The 16,037-nt window shown below is 41.9% G+C and overlaps 1 protein-coding gene across 3 annotated transcripts; it reads right to left on the bottom strand.

Moving 5' to 3' along the window:
• Window positions 1-829: 829 nt before the first annotated feature.
• pou6f1 (POU class 6 homeobox 1) lies at window positions 830-16,014 on the bottom strand. 3 transcript variants are annotated; one of them, XM_021323122.2, is made up of 12 exons: window positions 15,630-16,014; window positions 14,910-15,002; window positions 13,246-13,326; window positions 10,654-10,843; window positions 10,437-10,573; window positions 6,999-7,224; window positions 6,581-6,840; window positions 6,355-6,483; window positions 4,823-5,056; window positions 4,501-4,636; window positions 4,245-4,413; window positions 830-2,448 (listed from the first exon to the last, which is right to left on the bottom strand). In XM_021323122.2, exons 4-12 carry the CDS (start codon window positions 10,832-10,834, stop codon window positions 2,106-2,108), a joined length of 1,815 nt encoding a protein of 604 aa, XP_021178797.2. In that variant the 5' UTR covers window positions 10,835-10,843; window positions 13,246-13,326; window positions 14,910-15,002; window positions 15,630-16,014; the 3' UTR covers window positions 830-2,105. The 3 variants fall into 3 exon arrangements, with proteins under 3 accessions (XP_021178797.2, XP_012730975.2, XP_012730976.2); XM_012875521.3 differs by lacking the exon at window positions 13,246-13,326; XM_012875522.3 differs by lacking the exon at window positions 13,246-13,326 and having other exon boundaries at window positions 4,501-4,588.
• Between the last annotated feature and the right edge of the window lie 23 nt (window positions 16,015-16,037).

Raw genomic sequence — 16,037 nt, 5'->3', positions numbered from 1 at the left:
AAGACAAAAAACATTCAATGTTTGTTTTTCAGATCTGACCATTAGCAGCTTGCAGAATGAAATAAGTTGTAACTTTCATTTATTTTCCAAAAAAAATTGATTTTCATTATAACATAATTTATTATATTAAACATTATTTTATGTATTTTTTTTAATTGCTGAGCATGAAGGTAGACATTTCTAAAGCAAGACACCAGTTTTGTTATGGTTAGGTATACTGCATTATAAGCCTAAAGTTATTCACAAGGCAAATAGGACATATAGCATAAAAAGCATCATTTAACAGGATTCCACAAAATCAAAACATTGCTGTTACTGATGCATATTAGTTATCTTTTGTGGTAATTTACTTTTTTCATCTGCATATAATGTAGATAATAGACTTGCAATTTTGCCAGTAGGCCACTGCTACATTTCGCAAAGCTTGTTAGTAATCGAGAGCAGTAAACAAAAACCCTTCTTTCTCTTTTAGACAATATGTAAATCAGCTCATTTACTTTCCCTGCTTTTACTAAAGTGCCAAACAAATCTTTACATTATGGCAAAAATGAAGACAATGTATTTTTCCAACAGACGACACCTTCACAAATGTGGACAGTCCAGAAAGTTGTCCACAGTGGGTTTTCTAACCCAAACAATCCACACATCTCCTTCTCTGCTAAACAGTTCATTCATTTGTTTTTTAAATGAATTTAAGCAGTTTGATTGATTTTAAATGTAACAAACATTAAGAAACTTGACACTAATATCTACATGAAATTATATTAGGTTCCCTACAGGGCAGTTGGACGAATTTATTGGCACCGCTGGTAAACACTTGTAAAAAGCCTTAAAATTAATTCATCTTTTATTACTGAAGAGTCAGAAAAATGGACTTGAGTACATTTACTCAGAGAGGAAATTAAATCCCCAAAAAATGGATTTTACAAAATCCACTTGAGATGGCTATGGCCTGAACCAATGAATAAAAATGTACGACGGCACCTCACTCCCATCCTTAAATACAGCGGAGGACGTATTATGATGCTGTGGGCCAGCTTTTCTTTTGATGATTTTAAACAAATGTGTGGTGGCTAAACTGAAGATTGGACCTCACTGTGACATTTATGTTCCAAATCAATGACGAAAGGATTCAAATCAACCTTCTTCCAGCGCTACCTCAGCCCTGACTCCCACAGAAAACCTGAACTGAAGAGCGAAGAGGACGCAAGACTCTTGACGAACTAGAGCAACAGAGTGACCAAGGATCCCTCTCACAACATATTTCAGTGAGAGATTAACCTACTGCAATCAAAGATATATTTATCATAAGGCTATTTACACATTTTTAGCAGCTGTGCCAATAAGTCGTTCCAATAAGTTCCTACTTAAACATATGGTATTTAGGTTATTAGTCAAAGGTCCAAAACAGATTGAAGAGAGAGTGAAATACCCTCCGAACAAAAACAAGCACCTAAAGTGTAAAGTCCAACAGACAGATTGGCTTATTCACACACGTCGTGTGTCGTTCTGCCACGACGCATTAAAAAAGGGAGACCAGCGGACCGACCTATCGCGCCTGCAGCATCGGCACTGAGAACGAGACCGAGTTCACACGCCTCGAGCAAAATCTGAACGCCAACGTGAGAAAGAACGAGCGCAGATTTTGATCTCGTCTTTCTGATTATCCGTCGAACGGGATGATTGTCCCAAAGCGCTGGGCCGAACTAAAGTTGTTGGAGCTCGGCAGACGATTGAAAGCAGGGGAGGAAAAAAAATAAGCCGATCATCTTATATGACGACAGAATAACATACGTAAGACTAAAACTGCTTAGACTTATTACACAAACACTTGAAATAAATGAGAAGGGTTAGCTTATAAAAGTACTCATTAAAAAAGGTTGATCAAGTATCTTAAATGTGGCACGTTATCACAACTGAGAGATAAAAGGACCATGCAGGATATCTGAGTATGTGGCGCACTGGTTTAGTGTCCACACACGCACCCTTAGAACACAGTTCTAACTCATTCGTATGCACAACTTTACAATTATCTTGATTTTTGTTGTTTTTAAAAAAAAAAAAAAAAATCAATCCATTTTCATCCCATCCTGACGAGGACGTTTCTAAACCTGGAAGACATTGATCTTGCTCGTGTTCTTCAGTGTCTGTCGCCTGTTGCAGAACCACACCCGCACCACCTCCCTGTCGTAATTCAGTTCTCTGGCGATCTCCGTGATCTCCTGGCCCGTGGGCAGAGCGTTCTTCTCAAAGTAGGAGTTAAGGACCTCGATCGCCTGAGGCGTGAAACTGGTGCGCCGCTTGCGCTTCTTGGACGGTTCGCCGCCGACGAACTCCATCAGGTTCTGCTGGCCTTTCTGGTTCCAGTGCTCGGCCTCAGCGAGCCACTTCTCTAAAACTGGCTTCAGCTTCTGAGCACTCTTGGGGGTGATGTCAAGCTTTTCGAACCTGAGGCAAAAAGGAGAATTTACTTTTTCAACAAGCCATATTCTAAAACCTCCAGTAGGTCCGTTAACAAGAATAATGACAGAAACACAACTCCGAGGACTTAACATAAAACAGAGCTTTAAACCGAAGTAGAAGTGCAATTTACTGTGATTTTTCAAGCTGTATGCAAAGAAATTTCGTTCTGTACACACTTTGTGCATACAAAATGACAAAGTTGTTTAAGTCTCAGTCTAAGTCTAAAAGTTTATCTCTGGACACGACTAATTCTGAATGAAATGGAATATATTGAACGTTTTGGCAGTACCACGTTACCTTTGCAATCTTCCGTGAATTTCAATCAGATTTATTGTGAAAGAGCAACACATCCAAATAATATAAAAGTGGATTCAGATCCTGAGTTTGACTTCTAACACATGAATATGCTGTGATGCAGCTGTGCCTCCTTTGTCGCTCTGGCGTCATGTTTAGGGTTGTCCTGCTGAAAGACAAACCTCCGTCCCAGTCTCACATCTTCTGCAGATTCTAACAGGTTTTAACTTGTCCTGGGTTCATCTCAATCCATCTTCTCATCAAAAGGTTACATTTTAAGTCTCATGTGACCAGAGCAGCTTCTTCCACATCTTGTCTGTTTCCCCTACATTGCTTTTGGCAAACTGCAAACGGGACTTCTTATGGCTTTCTTTCAACGGTTGCTTATTTATAGAGGGCCAGACCAATAGTTTTACTAACAACAAATTATCCCACCTGAGCTGCAAGTCTCTGCGGCACATCCAGAGTCAACCACAGGCCTCTTGGCTCCTTCTCTCATTAATGTTTATGTAGTTAAACATTAATGAGACATTAATTACTCACCTGCTTTATCCCTAAACCTGCCGACTGTGTTCCTTGGTCGGCATGATGCCGTTTGTCCGTTAATGTTCTCCAGCAAACCTCTGATGCAGAACCGGTGTATGGAAACTGAGATTAAATCACGCGCACACACACACGCTGCAAAAACGGAACTAAAAATAAGTAAAATGTTCTTTAAAATTAGTGTATTTGTCCTTGATTTGAGCAAACAAATAAGATGATTTGCCAATGGAATAAGATTTTTGCACTTAAAATAGGAACAACTCATCTCCATCATCTTATTTCAAGTGCATTGTATCTAATTATCTTATTTTAGGGGTCAAAATACTAATTCCATTGGCAGATCATCTTATTTACCTGCTCAAATCAAGGACAAATACACTAACTTTAAGATTTTACTTATTTTTAGATCTGTTTTTGCAGTGCATGTGGTCTCCATTTATGAACTAGGTGGCATCTGAGGGCATTTTAAGATCTGAATTTTATTTAGGGACATTAGCGTAAAAGGAAGCTGAATACAAGCACTGCACACTTACAAAAATCACATTAAAGTTTGCGGCTGAAATGTGAAGAAATGTAAAAAAAAAAAAAAAAAAGGTATGAATGCTTCTGCAACGCCTGGCATAAGCACCGGAACTGCAGTATGTGGTGGATAGACTCTAGCTAACGTAGCCATAAATAAATATTTCTGATAGAAGACATTTCGACAACTAAAGAGTAATATCCCGTCTCGCAGTGGAGCCTTCCTTTGTTCCTCAGCAGAAAAGGATCAATACGTTTCCCTGCTCCTCTATGAGCCAACATTTAGGCTGTGAAGAAGGGCTGTCTGATGCACCGCACACACACCATCAGTGATGAATCACTGGCATTTTAAGGTGAAGGGGGAAAAAAAAAGAAGAAAGCTTCAAAGGGATGATGGGGAAAAAAAGAACAGTTGAGTCATTTACCTGCAAATGGCGGACTGGCTGTAGGCCGGACCCTCCGTGGCAGTGAGGGCCTGTCCGACTTGAGTCTGCGTGAGGCCCAGGGACAGCCGACGGATCTTGAAATTCTTGGCAAACTCGCGGATTTCCTCCAAGTTAATGCCTTCCTCGCTGCTGGCCGCCTGCTGAGGCTCTGCAATTGTGAAGAGTCTGGTTAAAAGCATCTAGCTGCCTTTTTAAAACGCACCTCTGCCAAGGGAGGGGAAGCAGGTGTACATACTGCCGACAAGGTGCCCCACTTTTGCCATGTCTCCAGAGGAGACGGGGGCTGTTGAGGAGAGTGTGGTCGAGGTCTTCAGTGCAGACGGCTGTGGTGCAATGACAACAGGTGACTGAGTGACACTTGTTACTGAAGCCTAGGAGAGCGCAAACAGTGACGGTTACAATTCCTGGACGCCGATTATTATTATTTTTTAAATCAATGGAAAATTCACAGTGACAAAGAGAAACGGTTTGTTATCTTTTAATTTCCAGAATCTACTAATTGTGTTTTGAGTTTTTTCCCCATTTAGTTCAAACTGGATTTTCTTTTTTTCTTCTACCTGTGCGCTTGGTTTGGTAATTGTAGCAGGAGCTGTAGCTTTAGGCAGAACTGCAGCAGAAGTTGCAACGGCAGCGGGTCCGTTTCCTACGGTGGCGATGATTTGGCCCTGGGTGTTGAGAAGCAGCTGGGGGGCGATGGTCTGGAGCTGGAGACCCTGCAGAGGCAGAGTGGGCGCTGCGGCCCCTCCAGCCAGAGACGCTGGGTTCACTAACAGCGGGATGGTCCCTATAACCTGCACATTGTGCAAAGGAATAAAAAAAAAAATTCAAACAACCAAACACTAACGCTCCATTGATGAGCGGAAATGACCAAATTCCACTTTTCTTCTGTCCTATTTTCAATGCTCCTAATAATGACCAGCATTTATCTATGAACCATCTGATTTGCCAAATTAACATGCATCCACTGCCAACATCTTCGCGCCTGATACCAGAGCACACCTTCCAGGGTCTGGTCCGTGTCAGGCTGCTTCAGTAGTCATAACGGCTGGTCATAATGTTATGCCTGATTTGTGTGTATTGTAGCACCAGCTAACCTGATCTTTCAGACTAAGCCCGTGAGCCCGCTTGAGCTGCAGCTCTTTAGCAACAATAGCGCGCTTATAGCTGACTAACTGACTCCAACAAACACTTATATGTCCACATCTTCATCTGAGACTCCTCTACAAAAGTATCTACCAAATATATAATAACAACTCACATGTTTAATTTCAAGAGTAAGTTCCAAATTTCAAAAATTGTGCCAAAACAGCACAAAAACAAAAAGTGTCCTGCTGGATTTTTTTCCATCTAAACATGTTTACCTTCTCAATTCCCAAACCTGCTACAGATGTAACCAAGATGTTGTAGTTACAATTTATTGTGTTTTGTTCCTTCTTTACAGCAAAAGTAAGAGGTTTTGTATGTAAACATCTGTTTTTTGTTTTTTAGGCAAAATTTATTTTTGGGGCATTTAAATCTAATTTACTCAGGCTCAGAATAATTTATTCACATCCACATCATCCTCCAGGACCTCTATGTTAGTTGATAACAAGATTAGCAGTTTAGGCCTTGTATAAGTTGAGAAATGCCTTATAAAGGGTGAGTAGGCATTTTTTTTGGAAAAAAGGATCTCTGGTTTAAGAGGTTAAACACCAATCCAACTGTGAGAAAAACGACCGACAAACCCGTCAAAGAGAACAATCAGTTTTAACTGAAAACAAATCTTCAACATGCTGTGGCCTGTTTTTGCTAACCAGTTAAAGGAACTTGGAAATGTTGGCCTTGGAACAGAGAGAGCGACCACTCTTCAATATGCAAAACACGAGAAACAGCAACGACAGTAAATTGGAGGCTTAATTTCTTTTTGGCTAATAATTCCTAAAGCTCTATTGCAGGCATCACCAAGGTATTTCATGGTGTTTTTAAAAATGCACTGTGGGCTCTTAATCAGGTTCAGATGAGGTAAACACGAGCAGGACCAAAGGGGTACATCTGATTAATGTAACAGAACCTCACATTATTTCACAGTTTCAGTGTCACAGAAACCTACCTGGCCCTGGGCATTTGTGATGATCTGGCTGGTGATGCCCGCCATGCTGGCCACGGCGCTGTTGATGATGGGGGTCGATGTCAGGGAGCTGAAGAACTGAGGCTGTGCACCCAAAGAAGCAGCATTGATCTACAAATGTCAATAAAAAAAAATACAGTTAAAGATGACGAGCAAACAAGGCAAGCTGTGGAAAGTGACGAGCAGAGGAAGACTCTTGGAGCCCTACGATGGCCGGGTTGATGGACAGGCCTGCTGTCTGGAGCGCTGCCACAGATATGTTGGGCTGAGAGACGGCGTTGGCCACAGAGGTCACCTGGGCAGCGGCGGCCTGAGCAGAGGTGACCGGCGCGCTGGTGACCCGGGTCTGCTGGGGAGGCACCTGCTGCACCGCCGCCTGCACCGGCTGTATGGATGCTGCTTGGGGCTGGAACATTGTGTGGGTGTTTGTCTGCAGCTGGGGCTGAACCGAGCTCAGAACTGTCGCAGCTGAGAAAACGGACAAAATAGGTAAAAGGGTTATTAATATTTCAGAGTTTACGCAGCTCTTATGGGAAGTGAGAAATGGACTCCGGCAGAAAAAACTGAAACGTACATACATTTAGGAGATGAAGGGAACAGACGGCGGCAGGTAAAACGTGTTTTACCTTGTAGGCCAGCAAAGGGCAGTTTGAGGAGGTTTCCCGCTGGGTTAGCTGCTGTGAGGCCGGGGAGCGTGGCTACGTTGGTGGTCGGTAGGGTGAGAACAGCTAAGCCCCCCTGGCCGGCGATGGAACCGGCCATGTTGAGGGGGATAAGCAGAGGCTGGCCCAGTGACCCCGTCTGAGCCATCATACCAGTCATCAAAGTGGCCAGGCTTTCCTGCGTCAGGATCTGGTGTCGGAGAACCCAGAGAGAAAGCAAAACGTACAGAAAAACGACTTTAGCTGACTTAATTTGTCTTCCAAACATATCGGTTTTGCTTTTAAGAGACAATTTTCTTCAACTTTGAACAACTGGGTTTTTCACTGCAAAAACGGAACTAAAAATAAGTAAAATAATCTTAAAATGAGTGTATCCGTCCTTGATTTGAGCAGGTAAATAAGGTTATCCGCCAATGGAATAAGATTTTTGCACTTAAAATAGGAACACCTCATCTCCATCATCTTATTTCAAGTGCAGTATGTCTAATTATCTTATTTTATGGGACAAAATACTTATTCCATTGGCAGATAATATTATTTACCTGCTCAAATCTAAGACAAAAACACAAACTTTAAGAACATTTTACTTATTTTTAGATCCATTTTTGCAGTGTTGTTTTTGCACTGCAAAAACGGAACTAATATTAAGTAATTTTATTTTTTAATGCGTGCACTTTTCTTGATTTGAGCAGGTAAATAAGACTATTTGCCAATGGGATAAGATATTTGCACTTAAAGTAGGAACATTTCATCTCCATCATCATTTTTCAAGTGCAGAATATCTAATTATCTTATTTTAGGGGTAGAACTACTAATCCCATGGGCAAATAGTCTTATTTACCAGCTCAAATCAATGAAAAATTGACTAATTTCTAGAAAATGTTACTTACTTTTAGTTCCCTTTTTGCAGTGTGACGTCACTCTACATTGCGTAACTTTTATATTATTTGGATCATTTTCTTCATCTTCTCTGCGGCCCTTGCCTAAGCCTAAATAAAGGCTTTATGTCAGGACTCTGTAGCCCAGGTCAAATTCTTCCAGACTAGACTCGTTCACCAATGTCTTTACAAACCTTAATCCTTGCAGCAGTCCCAGTGTTAAAACTGGAAGGAGCAACATCCAAACTGTTTCCACACAGTTGGAAGCATGAAATTCTCCAAACTGTCTTGGTATGAACCAAATAAAAGTCAATTGTGCTTAAAGTAAGGGGCTGAGACCAGCTCCTGAAGAATAAATAACCCAACACCATAATCTCCTTTGCACTTGACACACTGTCGCTAACCAAGCGCTTGAAAAAAAACATGACAACTGCCAAAACCAGACTCGTCCGTTAGATTGCCAAACAGAATCATCCCTCCATAGAACACATGGAATTGATGTGAGGGTTGGATGTGAACTGGGGGCTGATTTTAAGCCAATCAGGAAGCCGCATGAAGTTCGGAGGTCTGCAAAACGATGGTGACCTCTGTGCACTTAGCGCCTCGGCGTCCGCTCACCCCGCTTTGATGTAACATGATCTACCACCTTATGGATGAGCAGCTGTCATTTCCAGTCGCTCCCACTTTGTTATACTATATATATATATATATATATATATATATATATATATATATATATATATATATATATATATATATATATATATATATATATATTTATATATATTTTTTTTTTTATTTATTTATTTATTTTTTTTTTCTTCATAGTAGGTACACCTGGTCTGACGTTCTGTTAGCTGTAACATCATCCAGGGAAGACAGATCACCTGCTACTACCATCTAATGTAGAACAGATTACTGGATCAATGTGTGCTTCTGTGCTTTCTGTGTCTCTGCTCTGTCTTCTGTAACTCCAGTCGGTCAAGGCAGATGACCGTTCATACTGAGCCTGGTTCTGCTGGAGGTTTTTCCTTCCCGTTAATGGGGAGTTTTTCTTTCCACTGTCGCTTCATGCTTGCTCAGTATGAGGGATTGCTGCAAAGCCATCAACAATGCAGACGACTCTCCCTGTAGCTCTACGCTTCTCCAGGAGTGAATGCTGTTTGTCGGGACTTTGATGCAATCAACTGGGTTCCCTTATATAGGAAATATTTTACCAATCTGTATAATCTGATTGAATTTGACTTTGTAAAGTGCCTTGATATGACATGTTTCATGAATTGCCGCTATATAAATAACATTGAATTGAATTATAATACCCCATAAAAGTTGACTTTTGGCTATTTAGAAGGAATTAAATCTCATAAATTGACTTATTTTAAAGGTAGCATCCCATCTCTGAACCAGGCGGGATCTCTCAGGTCCTGAGATGTTTGTAGAAGCAGTCTGAGTGCCACTGGTGCTGTTCAACTTGGGCCATCAAAGAGATTAGAACACCTGCATTCAATGACTGCGATGGGTCAGTGAATACTTTTGGCAACTGAATATGACTATAGTCCCATATCCAAACTGTTTTGGCCAAAGAGTTTAAACATGGGTGGATGACCAAGAATTTCACTCATTTGGTTTAATTCAAAAGTGAAACATGTAGCATCAGCCTTCTCCTTGTCTGTGACTATGAAGACATGCTGTATATGAATGCATCTATTGATTGTCTTCACATACAGGATAGCTTATTTCGCGTGGCACCAGGATATATTACAAACGGTGGATTCCTCACTCGTCGTCGTCTTCTGCAAGCTAAAACTTCTCATTTCCACACTTGTCACCTCTGTCAATCTGTTTGTGTTTGTACACAAAACCATTCTTGCTTAGATCCTCTCTTATTTATCACTCCTTTAAAAAACAGGAAACAAGGAAATTACATTCTTCAGTGAATGAGGATTTTTACAACCAGGTTTCCCAGAGTAAAAAACTGAACTTAAAAATAAAAACATTTGTTTTTTTTTATTTTGGTACGGCAGTAACTCTGAATGAATTCAGAGCCTGGGTCCAACCTCTGGAGTCAAGGCTACTACTCCGTTACCTGGTCTTTGTGTTCACTGCAAAAACAGAACTAGAAATAAGTAAAATGTTCTTAAAATGAGTGTATTTGTCCTTGATTTGAGCAGGTAAATAAGACTATTTGCCAATGGAATAAAATTTTTGCACTTAAAATAGGAACAACTCATCTCCATCATCCTATTTCAAGTGCAGGATGTCTGATTATCTTATTTTAGGGGTCAAAATACTCATTCCACTGCCAGATAATCCATTTTACCTACTCAAATCAATGATAAATACACTAACTTTAAGAAAATTTTACTTACTTTAAGATCCATTTTTGCAGTGTTTGAACTTTGGTGCTGCCACCTTTGCCATGTCTCCCTTGCAAAAGAGATCCATGATCTCGATGGGACAAAGCTTTCATAATAAAGGAAGGGAGGTGGGAATTATGGAAGGTCTCTATTGTCACAGGTAGTACCTGTGGACAGCCTTGCACTGTGATGGGCATGGCGGCCTGGGTCTGGGGGAGGGACACGCTGAGGGGAGCCGCAGGATTCACCGCTTGGACAGCAGGAGCCGAAGCCTCGACAGACGCCACCTGCTGCTCACCAATCACTGCAGAAGCACAGCCAACAGGTTTAACATCTCACCACCACACGGTTCTGTCCGTTATCCGTGACGCAACCGGGATTTACCTGCTTCACCAGCGCCGTGGGGCGTTGTGGGGCTGTTCTGGTTGCTGGCGGCCTCGGCTTTCTCTGCACACTGAGCCGTCGCCTCCTCCGCCTTGCCCTCACTCTTCCCATCGGGTGCCGACGACGGCAGGGACGCGTCCACCTCAACTTCTAGCACACGGATGGTCTCCTGACCAGACATGACGATAACCTGCAGCGATCGGGAGCAAAATTAGGAGGAGAACAAAAAACGACACGCGGCGTCGCACATAATTTTCCAACAGGATGAGAATTTAAAAGTGAAATTCAGGGTTTAACAGTAAGCAAAACTATTATTAGATGTAAGGAAATCATACACAGGTTCTTGCAAAAATATTTATACCGCTTGAACATTTTAAGAATTTGGCCATTCACTTTGCCCATTCTTATTTACAAAACTGATCAAACTGTCAGATTGGATCATAAGCTTTTGTGGACCTCCATTTTCCACTCTCAGGGCAGATTATCAAGTAGATTTAGATCTGGACTTTGACTAGGCCATTCTAGAACATGATCATGCTTTAATCAGAACCACTCCTGTGCAGTTCTGGCTGTACATTTAGAGTCGTCTTGATGAAAGGATGAATCTTTTGCAACCTCCAGCAATGTTTTCCTCCCGGGTTGTCTTTTTTTTTTTTTTTTGCTCCATCCACCTTTCCACCAACAGACCCATTTCTCTGCTCCTGGAGAAGAAACGGATCCCCACACAGCATCATGCTAAAACCACCAGGTTTCACAGTGTGCGTGATGTATCCAAAGTTATGTACAGTTTTAGCTTTTCATGACACATATTGTTTTGCATGTAGGCTAAAATGTTTGTGTTCACAATTTCTCCCATCTAATCTGTGGATCTATACACCTCCTCCAGAGTAACCACATATCTCTTGGCTGTTCCTCTGGCTCTTCCTGCCCGGCCTGTTGATTTAGATCAACAGCCATGTATTGCAAGGTCTGCAGTTGTGCCTTATTCTTCAAGGTTCTAAATCACGCTTTTTTTTTTAAGCCTTACAAAGTCAGCTATAGGCATATGTATCATGAAATGGTGCCTTAGGCGCTACAGAGTATTCCTTTGTTATGATATATTTGCTTTCTGGTTCTATTTGTCCAATCCCGACAGAAAGACGCTATATGCCCCTAGAGCCGCCGCAGCATGGTATCAAAAAAAAAAAGAGCTGCTGCTGTAACTATGCAGGTTAGGTGCTAAAAAGAGTCCCTTCTTCTTAGCTTTGAGCAGAAATGATCGCGCTCTGCCTCACATCACCACTCGCTGGGCATGTTGTTTACCGGGCAGGGGGCAGCGTGGTCAAGGTAGGAGCTTCCTGGAGGGAGCGACTAAAGACTGCTCTACCAGTCATGGCCACTTACATTCCAGGATAAGGAGGGGTTGCTGTTCAGAGAAATTAATTCTCAAGGATTACTCAGACATGCATGAATCAAGCAGAGCACCACTTCGGGGAAGATTTTGATGAAGAAATAACATCATAACATAGTTAGTCAAGCAATAAATAAGACATTTACAGTAAAACTAAGCAAAATCTTTCTCATTTGTCATTCCTGGGATGGAAGTAACATTCCCTATAACCAATCGGTTCTCTCCATCAACAATGTCCTGGTAAAGTTGTTCTTCCTTTCAAAATTAGAGGTACGGTGCGGAACTACTTCAGTGCAGAGTGTAGCCCGTTTTTACTTCCTGGTTCTTGAGCCAATCATATGAGACTTCCCAGCGTTCCCAAACCAGAGCGCAGCATTTGCCGTTTTATCTTTGAAAAATAGCAGCAGCCTGCAAACATGGAGGCCGGTAAGAGAAGCGGACCAGAGATAGAACAGAATACAACATTATATATCTGTCAAAAGTAAAAATTCAGTGGGGTTTCACAGCAGCAATGGACCGTTGAGGAAATAGCTGTATTTGGCGCCATGCGTAGTGGATATGTTGTTCCAATTTAGAACTTATGGCTCTTTTAGAAGCTCAAAAAGTTGATTTTACATGATATAGTCCCTTTAAAACTTTGAAATATTGTTTTATCCCCCAACCCTGCTTTAGGCTCCATCACAACTTTATCCCTGACCAGTTTGCTGTGTTCCTTGGTCTTTATGACGCTTTTTGTTCACTAATAAAAAATCCTCTGAGGCCTGCACAAAGCAGCTGGATTTAATTTTAGGGGGTAACAAACCAATGTCTGAAAACTAATACAGGCCACACTTTTCAGAGCTTGTTTTAATAATAAAAAATAAAAAACATGCATGATTTTCGTTCTACTCTTTAATTGTGTTGTCCCTCATGTTTGTTTATCGGTTAAAGTTACAACAAAAATGCATTTGAAGTTTGTGGCTGTAACCCTTACAAAATGCTAAAATGTTCAAGAGGTATGAAAAGTTTTGCAAGGCAGCTCAAGTGTGCTAACGTCGATACTTCTCCCCCTCTACCTGCAGGTTTTCAACCCAGGGCTGATGTATAGTTGATGATTCATGGAGTGAAATAATGAAAGACCAAGCAGAGGCAGCAAGGCGGTGGGAAGACAGGAGGCAGAGGAGACACAATGCAGGGAGAGAGAGAGAGAGGATAATGCGTACCTGGTCGTCCCTGGCAGGGGAAATTCAAAGTGCAGGATTTAAATGGCTGAAAAAAGACCTCGGCTGTCAGACAGTGAATGGCTAAGGAGGACAGAGAAGCCGAGCACATGTTAGGACAGGATGAACCAAAACAAAACCAGAACTAACTTAAAAAGGCGTATGAGTGCACCAACATGACAAAAAGCACATTAGCCAACAAGAAACTCAAGCAACACAGCTCAGCTCAGCGCATCTGTGGATTGGCTTTGCTTTGGCTTGCTGGCTATGGCCACACAGAGCATTACAGGTGAGAAAAGCCACAAATTATCAAAAAAACATGGCAGTTTAAACACTGATGATCCTCGAAGCATAGAGCAGCAGGCATTATTAGGCAGAAAGACACAGAACTGGGTCCTGATACCAATGGACAACCGTTTAAATGATCATTATGAGTTTTTCATGATGAGGTATATTATCACATGAGGAGATTACAGGAGCAAATACATTTAATAAGCGCTTATACTCCTGGAACTTATTCACATTTTTCTCATTACAACCAAAAACTTTTGACTTTTGTATAGAGATTTTATGTTAGACCAACACAATGTAGCTCATAATTGGGAAGTGGAAGGCAAATTATTACAGCGATCACTGTAAATGCGATGATCTCTTTAATCAAGATTCGGTTCAATCATTTGCTGTATGATATCCTGCTTGCAGTTTGCCGCAGGCCATGGTGTGAGTTACACAGAAAACGTCTCAAAGACGGCGCTCTGGTCCGATGAAGCTAATGTTAAACATCCGGGCCTGTGTGCAAAACACTGTTTGTGGTGGGGAAACTAACACTGCACACCGTCCCCAACAGACCACCTCCACAGTGAAACACGGCGGTGTTAGCATCATGTTGCGGGGGTGCGTTTACCTCAGCGAGAGCATGGAAGATGTTGAGAGTTGATGGGAAAAAAGGAAGTAACTAAATACTGGGAAAAACCTGGAATACAGTGTGTTAGAAGCTGCAAAAGACCAGAGACTCTGGCAGAGGTTCACCTGGAGAGGACGTTCACCCTCCAGTGGGACACATACAGCCAGGGCTACGTGAAACCAGGAGAACATGCAGGTTCAGTACCATTTCTGAATTGATTACAATTCAGCTACATTTTTCTAGCCTCTATCAGTCTTCACCATCCTCACGATTCCAGCTTTTTCTGAGACGTTTAGGATCACAGCCACTAAAAATTTTAATGTACCTCAAGGTCAGTTCGTGATCTTCCAGCTGGCCAAATCCTGGATATAACTGGCATGCATAGTGTAAATATATGGCACGTCAAATATGATATCCAACGGAACATCGGTCCTTTTCAGATGCCGATACGGCAAACAATAATAATGTGAGCACAATATTATGCATGCATAATATTGTGCTCACATTAATATTGTTTGCTTGTATCCACGGAGCCCCAACCTAGATAACAGCTTAAGAACATGGTGGAATGGCCCTGACATAAATCCATTTAATTGGAGGCAAGGCTTGAAAATATACGTTCACAATCCACAATTTTCCATCCAACCAAAGCCATGAGCTGTTTTTTTGATATTTAAAAAAAAAAAGTCTAAAGATGTGCAACCCTAGTAGAGACATACTTCAAAAGATCTGCAGCTGGAAGTGTGCACAGGTGAGTTTTTACCTGCTCATTGACAGTGAGCGGGCCATCTTTGGCAGGAAGATCCTGGGAGTTCATGGCTCGCTGCACCACCCCAGACAATGTCTTGCTGGCATTCTAGAGCAACAAATACTGATTATGTAATTATCACACGCCTTTAAAAAAAATTATTATGCATCTAAAGGGATAGATATTCCCAGTTTTAACTTGAAAATCAATGTTTCAAAAAAACCGAGCTGCTGATATTTCATGTTGTTCCTGACCATCTCAGTCACTGCAGACACAGACTATTTAAAGGGGCCTGGAAGTATAAACAGGCCATATTGTGTTGCATAAAAGCTGCAAATAAAACATGTTCAAACACGGGAAAGATGTCCACGAAGTGGTCACAAATTCTGCACAGACTCCAAAAAAGGCTCGAGGTGGTACGCTTCTTGCAGCAAAGCCCCCAGAGAGATGAGGATCTGTCAAAACTTCAGCGGCTGTTGACGGGCACCCCACCCCCATCCCGGCCAATAAAAGCCACTTTTCTTCAGGACGAGCACCCTTCACAGCCGCCGGAGACCCTGTCGAGCCGCGCCGAGAGCCCGTGTTTTTTATGCATTTCCCTCTCTTTATCATAAATATATAAATTATGCTAATTACGAGCATTGCATATTAACCAAAACTCATTTCCTCTCGCCATTTCGCCGCTCCGCGCCAGCTGCGAGCCTGAACGCGGCGCGGTTGTTATATGCAACTTACCGCGGAAATGCAGCTTCACTTTCCGTGATCCGCCGCTGTTAAAAGGCCCCCTGTCACAGTTTGTTTCAGTCACACATCATTAGAAATTCATCTCAGCTCCCAGACAGGCGCTCTGACTGCACACAAAAGAGACGTATTTGCATTGATAAGGAGGGCTGCAATGTTAGGATCTCCTCTGCCTTAATATTTAATGACGGTGGCCTTTCTGCAACAGTTCACAGCATCAGGAATCCTCCGGGTGTCTCCCGGAATCCCCCCCCCGGACCTGTAAACTCGGACAAAATTGTCCCCAAATTGTCCTTTTGCACTACGTCATGAACATAATTTATGCAAGAAAAAAAATCTTGCATTGAAAAATGTCTGCCTCGACTTGAGCGGTGCCATGGCTCTCTTAAAGGGGACGTACCC

Source organism: Fundulus heteroclitus, chromosome 1 (genome assembly GCF_011125445.2).
Source record: "Fundulus heteroclitus isolate FHET01 chromosome 1, MU-UCD_Fhet_4.1, whole genome shotgun sequence".
Taxonomy (NCBI): Eukaryota; Metazoa; Chordata; class Actinopteri; order Cyprinodontiformes; family Fundulidae; genus Fundulus; species Fundulus heteroclitus.
The sequence above is the reverse complement of the archived record's forward strand: the minus strand, read 5'-3'. Positions and strand labels throughout refer to the sequence as shown.